Source organism: Bubalus bubalis, chromosome 2 (assembly GCF_019923935.1).
Source record: "Bubalus bubalis isolate 160015118507 breed Murrah chromosome 2, NDDB_SH_1, whole genome shotgun sequence".
Lineage (NCBI taxonomy): Eukaryota > Metazoa > Chordata > Mammalia > Artiodactyla > Bovidae > Bubalus > Bubalus bubalis.
Genome location: NC_059158.1, coordinates 143,310,708 through 143,323,533, shown reverse-complemented (window position 1 = coordinate 143,323,533; position 12,826 = coordinate 143,310,708). Strand labels below are relative to the sequence as shown.

Below are 12,826 nucleotides of genomic sequence, written 5' to 3'. Positions count from 1 at the left end.
TAGAACTTTCTAGAGTGAAAGGTTAAGATATGAACCTCCATAATGAAAAAAAACTACATAAATGTGTCTTAGACAACCTCAGGACATCACAGATTAAAACACTTTTTCAAAGATTCAAATAGAAAAAGGAGGGGCAGTAGGAGCCCAGACCCACTGACTACAATAGATGAACTAAGGTGTAGGGATTCTGGCTTCAAAGAGTTAAGGAACACTAAGAAATGTTACGGAGAAGGCAATGGAACCCCACTCCAGTACTCTTGCCTGGAAAATCTCATGGACGGAGGAGCCCAGTAGGCTGCAGTCCATGGGGTCGCTAAGAGTCGGACACGACTGAGTGACTTCACTTTCACTTTTCACTTTCATGCATTGGAGAGGGAAATGGCAACCCGCTCTAGTGTTCTTGCCTGGAGAATCCCAGGGACGGAGGAGCCTGGTGGGCTGCTGTCTGTGGGGTTGCACAGAGTCGGACAACGACTGAAGCGACTTAGCAGCAGCAGCAGCAAGAAATGTTAATATAATGGAAACAGCAAAAGAGATGGATACATAGCAACATACATAGCACTTAAAGTACTGAGTGAAAAAAATCCCTGAAAAATCAGAAATGAAATCTACAGCACAATATCATTTGTGTAGATTAGCATATGTATATAACATTTTCTAAGAACGCATTCAAATAAAAAGGCACACATCAAACACATTAGAATGATTGTGAGGGGAGATAGATATGAGGAAGGGGTTAAAAAAGGAATGTACAAGTAAATGAAGAAACAAAAGAATGAGTCTTGCATGGATCGATAATGATAGCTTTAAAAAAGAAAATAAAGGAAAGTTGTTGCCAGCCTTATATTTTTTATAAACAATTAAACTGTCATTTATGAATGAAGGCAAAATAGAGTTTCACAGATACCAAAACAGAGATTTTCTCCCCACAGGATTCACTAAAAGAACTTTTAAAGTATTGTCCTATATAAGAGGAAAGAAGGAAAGTATAGGATAAAAGAAATAATCTTCCACTTCCCATATGGGGAAGCCTTCCATAAACTGAATTACCTGACTGGTTGGTGAATTTGTTTAGTCCTGATGCTCAGTTAGGAGGACCAGTTACCTCACACTAAACTATATATTCACAAACTTTGCTATTATCTGTAAAAAAAAAAAAACAAAAAAAAGATATTTTGGCCTCCAGATTCTATACTATATTATTTAACTAGAGTAATTCAGGGAAAAGGTATACCGTTTTTTGGGTCCCCTCAAAGATCCCACAATTTCATGTAATGATGAGAACATCAGGAAATAAAAATGTGGAGTTTAGTAAAGTAAAATATACAGATAGAAAGAGCTTTGTGAGACTAGGAGATGTGCTATTTATAAAAGCATCTAAAGACAAAAAATACTTAGGAATAAATTAAAAGCAATAAACTTATACTAAAATAACTTCAGAACACTGCTGAGAGAAATCAAAGAAGACCTAAATAAATGGAGATAAATGCTGTATTCATGAGTTGAAAGACTCAAAAATTATTAAGATGCCAGTCCTTCACAGATTGATCTGTAGATTCAGTGCCATCCCAATCTAAATCTTAGAATTCTACATCTCAATAGTAAAACAAACAAACAAACAAACAAAAAAACTACCCAATTTAAACATGGGCAAAAGACTTAAAACAGTGGAGCATTTACAGAAGGCCAACTGGCACCTGAAAAAGTGTTCACTACCGTCAGTCATAAGAAAAAGACGCATTAAAGCCATAAGGAAATACCAATACATAACCAGAACAGATAAAACTAAGAAGTCTGCCAACATTAAGTGTTACTGAGATTGTGGAACAATTGTAACTCTCACACATTGCTAATGGGAATGTAAAATGACAATTTTTTATAAAATGTACACCAATCCTTTGACAGAAAAATCCATTTATAGGTTTTATTGAAGAGAAGTGAAACATTTGTCCATGAAAAGACTTGTTTAGGCATGTTCATAGCAGATTTATTTACAATTAATTCCAAGTTGAAAGTTAAAACATACTGTTAATATTGATACAATGGATTACTATTCAGTGATAAGAAAGAACAAAGTAGGAAAGGAAAACTAAAGGTGAAAAAAAAAGCAAAACATTACTTATGGTAGGTTAGGCATTCACTTGAAAAGGATACAAGGGAAATTTCTGGGGTGCTGGAAATGTTCTATAGCATAATATCTATTTGTCAAAAGTATATAGCTAAAAATTTTACATTTCAATGTATGGAAGTATTACCAAAAGGAATCATATAATGGTGATGATGATGAAAACGATTATGGAGTAAGGTGGTAGGGAAGACATATAAATGACAAAAAATGACAGAATGGTGACTGAGCTACCATTTTACCGTTGTCTGTGTGTGTGAAACTGTATAAAACTTTTGAAGAAATGAAGAAAAAAGACAAGTCTTATGTTTATTCAGAAATTTATCAATTCCAGTCATCTCTTTACTGTAGATCCAAATTACTATTGTAATTTCCCTTTAGAATTTGTGAGCATTTCTAAAAGTCCCCAGCCATGAATTGTCTCAGTTCTTTATCTGATAATGTCTTTCTTTTTATTTCATTTTTAAAGGACAGTTTCAATAGAGAATTATGAGTTGATAGTTTTTCTTTCTTTCTTTCAGCACCTTAAATTTATCCTTCCATTACAGTCTGGGCTTTATTGTTTTCCTTGAGAACTTGCATCTCATTTATGTATTTGTCCCCCTTTATGTAATACACCATTTTTCTCTGCTTCAAGATAGTTTTTCTCTTTGGATTTAAGCAGTTTATCTAGGATGTGCCCGTTTGTGGTTTTCTTGTGTTAATCTAACTCAACCCCCCAGTGGCAAGCAGATTTAGCAGTGCCCTCTGTCAAAAACAGCTTCCCTGGTAGCTCAGATGGTAAAGAATCTGTAGTGCAGGAGACTTGGGATTGATCCCTGGGTCAGGAAGATCCCCTGGAGAAGGAAATGGCTATCCACTCCAGTAGTCTTATCTGGAAAATTCCATGTACAGAGGAACCTGACAGGCTACAGTCAAGGTTGCAGAGTCAGACTTGGCTGAGCAACTAACACTTCATTTCTATAAAAAACCACAGATGTGCAGATCTCACCTTTCTCAGATTTACCCACCCAGACACTGTGTTCCCTTTGCCAGGGAATGTGTGCTCTCTGCAGGCAGGATAGATTTCAAACAGGAAAGGGAGGACTAAGTTGATCACTCTGAAATCCAATCAAGTCAGGAAGATCCTCTGGAGAAGGAAATGGCAACCCACTCCAGTATTCTTGCTTGTAGAATCCCATGGACAAAGGAGCCTGGCTGGCTGCAGTCCATCGTGTTGCAAGAGTCAGACATGACTTGACATCTAAACCACCACCAATCAGATAAGTTACTCTTTGTCTCCTATGAAGAAACTAGTAAGGGAATGGAAACAGGCCAGACATATACTTTTTTTTTCAGGCATATATTTTTGAGCTATATTAGCATGTGAGTTGGGGTAGGGAAGAGATGTTCTCTTCTGATACTGTGAAGACTTGTACTCTTCACTGATTTTGCCTAAGCCTGCATCCCTAGTGGCTCAGTTCAGTTCAGTTCAGTCGCTCAGTCGTGTCCTAGTCTTTGCGACCCCATGAACCGCAGCACGCCAGGCCTCCCTGTCCATCACCAACTCCCGGAGTCTATCTAAACCCATGTCCATTGAGTCGGTGATGCCATCCAACCATCTCATTCTCTGTCGTCCCCTTCTCCTCCTGCCCTTAACCTTTCCCAGCATCAGGGTCTTTTCAAATGAGTCAGCTCTTCGCATCAGGTGGCCAAAGTATTGGGAGTTTCCACTTCGAAATCAGTCCTACCAATTAACACCCAGGACTGATCTCCATTAGGATGGACTGGTTGGATCTCCTTGCAGTCCAAGGGACTCTCAAGAGTCTTCTCCAACACCACAGTTCGAAAGCATCAATTCTTCGGCACTCAGCTTTCTTTCTAGTCCAACTCTCACATTCATACATGACCACTGGAAAAACCATAGCCTTGACTAGACAAACCTTTGTTGACAAAGTAACGTCTCTGCTTTTTAATATGCTGTCTAGGTTGGTCATAACTTTCCTTCCAAGGAGTAAGCGTCTTTTAATTTCATGGCTGCAGTCACCATCTACAGTGATTTTGGAGCCCAGAAAAATAAAGTCTGACACTGTTTCCACTGTTTCCCCATCTATTTCCCATGAAGTGATGGAACCGGATGCCATGATCTTCGTTTTCTGAATGTTGAGCTTTAAGCCAACTTTTTCACTCTCCTCTTTCACTTTCATCAAGAGGCTTTTTAGTTCCTCTTCACTTTCTGCCATAAGGGTGGTGTCATCTGCATATCTGAGGTTATTGATATTTCTCTCAGCAATCTTGATTCCAGCTTGTGATTCATCCACCCCAGCATTTCTCATGATGTACTCTGCATATAAGTTAAATAAGCAGGGTGACAATATACAGCCTTGACATACTCCTTTTCCTATTTGGAACCAGTCTGTTGTTCCATGCCCAGTTCTAACTGCTGCTTACTGACCTGCATCAAGGTTTCTGAAGAGGCCGGTCATGTGGTCTGGTATTCCCATCTCTTTCAGAATTTTCCACAGTTTGTTGTGATCCACACAGTCAAAGGCTTTGGCATAGTCAGTAAAGCAGAAGTAGATGTTTTTCTGGAACTCTCTTGCTTTTTCAATGATCCAGAGGATGTTGGCAATTTGATCTCTGGTTCCTCTGCCTTTTCTAAAACCAGCTTGAATATCTGGAAGTTTACGGTTCACATATTGCTGAAGCCTGGCTTGGAGAGTTTTGAGCATTACTTTACTAGCAAGTGAGATGAGTGCAATTGTGCTGTAGTTTGAGCATTCTTTGGCATTGCCTTTCTTGGCTCAGTGGTAAAGAATTCGCCTGCCAACGCAGGAGACTCGGGTTTGATCCCTGGGTTGGGAAGATCCCCGGAAAAGAAAATGGCAATCCACTCCAGTATTCTTGCCTCAGAAATCTCCTGGACAGAGGAGCCTGGCAGGCTACAGTCCATGGGGTGGGTTGCAAAGGGTCAGATCCAGCTTAGCAACTAAACAGCAAGAACAAAGCATCAGTGTAGTTGAAGAGACCAGCAGTTTGTCATACAACTGGATTGACCCTCACACTGATGGGATGGGAAAACTAATTGAAAACCATCAAGAGCAACTAAAGACAGGCAGAAAACGCAGGGGAAAAATGAACTGCTAGTTTTCCCTCAAGACTAGTGTCAGACAATGTAGTGCTTATATCAAGTCCATTATCCCTCCGTACTGCTTTCTATCCCAAATCATGTCCAGCCAAGTTACCAACATAGCACACGAGAGGTTGTGCAGTTAAATGATGACTGATCTCTCTGTCCAGAAATCCAGTAGGATACACGAAGGAGAATATCCAGCAAGTATCTGGAAGAGTGGCCACCTGTGGACTTTATATTTTTGTCCTTGTTCCATATAACGCCTTTATGTAACCCTACTTTGTCTGATATTAATGCAGCCATCATCCCCTCTTTCATTGTCTTTGCACTGTATTTACCTGGTATGTCTTAACTAATACTTGTCTCTGTCATCTTATTTTAGGTGGATCCTGAGTAGCATGTAGTTGGATATAGTACTCTTTTTATGATTTGAGATTAAAGAATCTATTATTTAAGAGGAAACTTGCATTTATTATACTAAATAGTATAATTGTTCTTATTCTGTGATCTTTGTTTGCACTATTTATGTTGCCTTACTCCTGTTTTTTCAATCTTCTTTTGCTTTTGCTAGTTTTTCTTGTTGCCTTCTTTTGCTCCTAGTAATTTAGAAATTAGACACCCTATTTTTATTTGATTAGTAATTACTTCAAAATAAAAGGAAAGGAAACTTCTATTTCTTTCCCAACATTAAGAATATATTAGTCATCTGTTGATTCCCCTCAAAATGAGTCACACACTTTAGTACCTCCTTTTGTTCCTGCCTCCCACCATTGATTGGAATCATTTGGGCTTTTAAAACTATTATTATTATTTCTTTTTTTTTTTTACATTTCATTAAGGAACACTTCACATTTGCATTTCCTAAATGTAGCCATGTTAGCCTTGTTAAGAACAATTACTTAGACCATTAATTTTTAAGTTTACAAATGGTTACAGTTTTCACCTCCATTTCTTTTACAACATGTCTCCCTTATACTTAAGATCTTTATTTTTTTAATTTATTGGATGCTAAAATATTCCTTTAAGTGACTTGTAAAGAAGAATATATATCTGAATCTTTGCATAGCTGAGGATATATAATAAATGTGTTTTCTTCTGAAATAGCAGTTAATCCATAGGAAGTTTTCCTGAGGAAATAATAGCAGGATGCAGAGATGTGTGTATAAGTTCATTTGTCAGTATTTTTACAAAAGCAAAAATTAGAAACTAAGAAGTGTCTGCAAGTAGACACTTGGTTGAACAAAAAATTATTGCCAGTCATTATTGGAAAATCATAACAGTTGATCATTGTGTTACCTAATTATTATGTCATTAATCTCTCAGCCTGTTATTTATGCAAGTTATAATTAAAATATAAATTTAGACCATACAAAGTAAACAGTTTGTTTAGCTATTAACATTAATACTCTATTTAGTATCTGTTTCAGTTTTTCAACTAAATATTGGCTAAATGGATACTTATTATTGAAAATATGTTTAAAGAAATTTAATTTTAGTCTGTTTCTTGTAGTCACTCCATGGATTTTTTTGGGCAGCACAGACCAGAAGATAACCAGTCAGTAGTCAGTAGAATGCAGAAGAAATACTGGAAAACCAAACAGGTCTTCATCAAAGCAACCGGAAAGAAGGAGGATGAGCACGTGGTGGCATCTGATGCTGAACTGGATGCTAAACTTGAGGTAAATTCTTATAAGGATTCAGTGTTTTGCATATAACTTGTTATTATTTGGGACTACTGGGGGACTATGACAAGTTTTACACTGAAAAGCTGACCTGGATACATGTAGAATTTGATAATAGAATAGTTGTATCTATTTGTTGATCAGATCTTCTGGATAAGCAAGCCATAGCAAATTGTGCGTTGGCAGAGCTGGAGTGCATATTAGGTAGATCATGAACCAGATAATTTCTCTGGCACTAGTGTAATACTTAGTGTGCTATGTAAGTGAATTGATTATGTTCCTAATGGGACCATATACTCATTATGTATCACGTCACTAGTATTTGTACTACTTTTATCTGAAGTCTATACCTCACTGACATAGTGATAATTATAGATTACTGAGATCAAATAGTGAGTGAGGATTTTACAAGTTGGAGTTTTTGTTTCTCTTATTAAGGATGGAGTTAATTGAAGTATGTCATAATGTATTTTTGCCTGTTTTTTATTTTAAATGAAATAATTACCATGAAACAACTTTAAACCTACATGTAATCTTATACTTTTAAGTAATCAAGCTAATTAGAAGTAAGGTCTCATGTATATTAATGAAGTCTGAATTTTTTAATGCAGATTTGCCAATTCCATGTGTATATCCTAATTTAGGTAACCTTTTACAAACATTTCTAGCCAGAGGCTCTGTTATGCCTAAAATATAATGATTTGTTGGGATTCTTAAAAATATAGGTCTAATAATTATAGGTCTAATAAATAAATATAGGTCTAAAAAATATAGGTCTAATAAAATGGGTCTTAATTTACTAAGTAATTTTTTCTATAAAAATAAACTCTGATCACTGCCATAACAAATATGAAAATAATAATTATTTCTATTTAACCAGATTTTACTATTTGTGTTAAAAAGTATTCTTCTTAGGATTGAGTGACAAATTGTGAAAAAAAAAATGAAGGGACTTTATTATAAGTAATATGTTTTATCACTAAGGGAACTCTTCACTACCCATTCATATATTCCCACAGAAGTAGATTTTTTGTGTTTTATTTCACATTGATAGGTAATCTGTGGGTGACATTTTATATTCAGTGTTATTTTTGTCCATTAGAGAATTATTTGGAATCACCCAAGAACTTTCTTCCACAACTGTATTATCTTTTTTAAGAATGAGAAATATTTTCAAGTATACATATGCATCAAGTATGTACTTAGATTATCATGTTGTATACTTTAAATATATTACAATTTTATACCTCACTAAAACAGAAAAATATTTTTGTTGTAAAAATGAAAAGCAATAGTATATGTATCTTTCAAGGACCCATGGGGGGGGGGGATTGCTTCACCATAGTGTTAATGCAACTATTGTTTTTGTATTCTTTTCTAATCTTCCACATGGACTTACAGCAGCTCTGGCTTCCCTGGTAGCTCAGATGATAAAGAATCTTCCTGTGATGCAGGAGACCCAAGTTTGATCCCTGGGTTGGGAAGATCCCCTAGGGAAGGAAATGGCAACCCCACTCCAGTATTCTTGCCTGGAGAATTCCATGGACAGAGGAGCCTGGTGGCTACAGTCCGTGGGGTTGCAAAGAGTTGGACACAACTGAGCGAGTTCAAAACTAATACAATTTGTAAAGTTTAAAAATAAAATAAAAGTTAAAAAAAAAAACAACAACTGAGTGAGTTAACACACACACAAATACATATACCAAGTGCAATTCAAACATACTTAAACTTATGTGGAAAATTGATAGTCACTCCTGCATTTAGAATTTAGTTATCTGTTATCAGTCTTCCTTTGGCCTGATCAAACATCAAAATAAAAGCAAAACTGCTATAGAGATGGGCTTCCCTGGTGGCTCAGGCAGTAAAGAATCCACCTACAATGCAGGAGACCCCTGAATTGTTTGATTCCTGGGTCAGGAAGATCCCCTGGAGAAGGGATAGGCTTCCCACTCTGGTATTCTTGGGCTCCCCTGGTGGCTTAGCTGGTAAAGAATCCACCTGCATTGGGGGAGACCTGGGTTTGATCCCTGGGTTGGAAAGATCCCCTGAAGAAGGGAAAGGCCACCTACTCCAGTATTCTGGCCCGGAGAATTCCATGGACTGTATAGTCCATGGGGTCACAAAGAGTCAAACACAACTGAGCAACTTTCACTTTCACTTTCTCTGGTGGCTCAGTCAGTAAAGAATCTACCTACAATGCGAGAGACCTGAGTTTGATTCCTGGGTTGGGAAGATCCCCTGGAGGAGGGCATGGCAACCCACTCCAGTTTTCTTGCCTGGAGAATCCATGCACAGAGGAGCCTGGCTGTAGTCCACGGGGTCACAAAAAGTTGGACACGACTGAGCCACTAAGTTTGAAATGGGAGTCTATAAGATATTTTATTTTTTTGTTAGCTATTGGCAGCAGTGGTAATGAAGGGATTAATATTCATGGAAAATTCTAAACAAAAATAATCTGAAGGTAATTTATTTTTGTTGTTATAACAACATTATTTAATTTTTATGGTAAATTCATTGACCTATTTTTCTTAGACCAATATTGGAGAAAAGCCAGCCTCTAAGTTACTTAATATTGTCTAAAACTATCTATACTCTTTTCATCTGTGGTAGACAGTATTTAATGTACATTTTAAAATTGCTATTTAGATAGTTTGGAGCTGAGGGGAGGACAAACTCCACAGTCATAAATTTTTATTAGTTTCCACGTATTTATCATCATTTTTTCCAACTGTAATGGGAGAAAGCTAAATGTGCTTTCTACATCTGAAATAAAACCAAAACTGAAGTATATCACAGCCAAGGAAAATAGACAATACCTATGAGAAAATGTTTTGCTTTTGAAGTGTTTTTTTATATTTTGTATTTGCTTTATGGTTCTTTAAATTGTCCTAATAAAATTTATATTTCAAAGGTTTTTCACTCCATTCAAGAGACATGTACTGAACTTCTGAAGATAGTTGAGAAATATCAGCTAAGACTCAATGGTATGAAATCATAGATATCTATCCACCATCAATTCTTGCTTAAAATAAATATTCATTTGCATTTTTGAAGATGAAAGATTTAATGTAAAAATAGTAATTTACTGAACTATTTTGGAATCGTTTCTTATGACAAAAATGAATATTTACAGTGATCTACCCTGAAATCCCCCAGCATGCTCAATTCATCAAATCCTCTGACACAGATTGATTTTGCTGAGTTTAGTTTTCCTTCCCAGAGTCTTAAGTGGATTTTTTTCCATCATTTAAAAGCTCTCTTTCTCAACCTCTACTTGATCTAGCAGTTACCCTTCATTCCTCTGCTCCTTTCCCAGGAAATTTTGACATAATTATCTGTACACACAGTCTCTATTCCTTCTCCTTCTCCTTCTCTTCTGCTCACCCGGTCAAGTTTTCATCCCCATCACTCCACCAAATCACTCTTGTCACAGTCATGAAGAACTTAATTCTGGGACGAATTCTCAGTTGTTGTCACATTATTTAACACAGTTGATTATTCCCTCCTCCTTGAGACACTCTACTGTCTTCACTTGGCTTCCAGGTACCAGCATTCCTGGATTTCTTCTTAATGGTCGTTCCTTCTCAGTATCCTGTGACTGCTGGAATCTCCTCTCTTCTTCACCTCTTCTGGTTAAAACTCAATCTTTGAATCTCTCCTCCTGCCTTATTTGCAGTTCCCTACTGGGCGTGGCCACCTCTCTGATCCTGGTTTCTTCCCTGGTCTCATCTCCTAAAACTCTCTCCTTCTGAGCCATTAATCTCCTCTACAGTAGTCTACCTGCATACCTAATCCTCTTTAGGTATTTGGTCAAGTGTCCTCTTATTAGTGAGTCCTTCTCTGACTCCCATATCTGAAATGAAATATACCCCTCTTTCTCATCAGTCTCTGTCTACTTAACAATAGCACTTAACAGTATTCAACGTTCTGTATATTTTATCTGTTGTTTTTCTTACCACCACTAGAATATGCTCTCCTTAAGGATAGAAATTTGTGTGTTTATTTCTGTATCTTCTAGCCTCGAAACATTGTCTAGCATATAGTCCATGTGCAGTGCATATTTGCTCAATGAATGATTTCTTTGTGCAGCAATGTAAATTAGTCTCAAAAGTTGATAATCAAAGTTCATATATTGTCCATTAAGGCAAGAAATCCATTATAGCATGATAATTTTTTTAGTGCCTGCCATGTGTAAAACTATGTATTTTTCCCCAGGAAACAGTTGGATAAACAACTTTCGGTAATAAAATAAGAGACAAAGAATAGTATGTAATTGAATTCAGGATTGTGATGCAGACATGCCTCTGAATTCTCTTGGAGTAAAAAATAACTGTATTAGAGAGATTGGCAGCTACTTAGATGGGAACAGAAGTAAAACTCAAAGGGTTTATAGAAGCTGAATATGTGGGGAAAAAAGGGAGTTGGAGTCAAGGGAATAAAGTTGAAGGGTGAGAACAGTCTGCATGACAGAAGAGTTTGTAATGGAGAATAGTAGGGTGATATACGAGCAAAGGAAGGTTCCAGTCGGATTGCTAAGGACCTTAAATATTTTACCAAGCAGTAAAATGGACCAAGGGAGTCACTGAATCAAGGGAGTCATTGAATCAAGCAATCATTGGACCAAGGGAGTTCTGTGATAGAAATGGAAATGTAAAGAAACACTGGCCAGTTTGTGCATCCTGCATTTTGTCCTGGAATCACCAGATCATTTAGCATGCTGGTAGAGCATTTCAGCGGAGAAGGCAATGGCAAACCACTCCAGTACTCTAGCCTGGAAAATCCCATGGATGGAGGAGCCTGGTGGGCTGCAGTCCATGGGGTTGCTGGGAGTCGGACACGACGGAGCGACTTCACTTTCACTTTTCACTTTCATGCACTGGAGAAGGAGGTGGCAGCCCACTCCAGTGTTCTTGCCTGGAGAATCCCGGGGATGGGGGAGCCTGGTGGGCTGCCGTCTCTGGGGTCGTGTAGAGTTGGACATGACTGAAGTGACATAGCAGCAGAGCATTTCAGGGAAGCCTGAAGACAGGGAAGCCTGGTGTGCTAAAGTCCATGGGGTCGCAAAGAGTCGGACACGACTGAGTGACTGAACAACAATAAAGAGAAAGTATAGGATAAAATCTATATCTGTACATCTCTTTAACCTGAAATGTTCCAGTTCAGTTGCTCAGTCGTGTCCAAGTCTTTGCGACCTTGTGGACTATAGCACACCAGGCTTCCCTGTCCTTCACCATCTCCCATAGCTTGCTTAAACTCATGTGCATTGAGTCGGTGATGCCGTCCAACCATTTCATCCTCTGTCGTCCCCTTCTCCTCTTGCCTTCAATCTTTCCCAGCATCAGGGTCTTTTCTAATGAGTCAGCTCTTCACGTCAGGTGGCCAAAGTACTGGAGCTTCAGCATCAGTCTTTCCAATGAATATTCAGAACCGATTTCCTTTACGATTGACTGGTTTGATCTCCTTGCAGTCCAAGGCACTCTCAAGAATCTTCTCCAACACCACAGTCAAAAGCATCAATCCTGTCGCTCAGCCTTCTTTATGGTCCAACTCACACATCCATACATGACTACTGGAAAAACCATAGCTATGACTAGATGGATCTTTGTTGGCAAAGTAATGTCTCTGTTTTTTAATATGCTGTCTAGGTTTGTCATAGCTTTCTCTTTAATATTGTATATAACTGTGTGATTTCTCGAAGACTATTTGGTTAATAGATCTTCTGTTGAGACTAACATCAGACCATTGCATAGATTCTTCCAGCACTGTAAACCTTTATGAAAATCTCTTGACTGGGGAAGGACACATAGGAGTAGGGTCTCGGTGGGTTTTGGCATCAGGTCTCAGCTCCAAATCAGTGCAGACTCAGCTTCATCTCCTTCCCTTTCTGCACTGATAAGGATGAGGCTC

General features: G+C 37.8%; 1 protein-coding gene across 5 annotated transcripts in view; it reads left to right on the top strand.

Moving 5' to 3' along the window:
- The window catches only part of ICA1L (islet cell autoantigen 1 like), a 57,788-nt gene that overhangs the window by 13,170 nt on the left and 31,792 nt on the right, over window positions 1-12,826 (top strand). For 3 of the 5 annotated variants that reach the window (XM_006055005.4, XM_006055004.4, XM_044937427.2), the window contains exons 2-3: window positions 6,748-6,916; window positions 9,831-9,903. In XM_006055005.4, coding sequence (XP_006055067.2) covers window positions 6,755-6,916; window positions 9,831-9,903 — 235 coding nt within the window. In that variant the 5' untranslated portion in view covers window positions 6,748-6,754. The remainder of the gene's footprint in view (window positions 1-6,747; window positions 6,917-9,830; window positions 9,904-12,826) is intronic. The other 2 variants (XM_044937437.2, XM_044937436.2) reach the window with 2 other exon arrangements.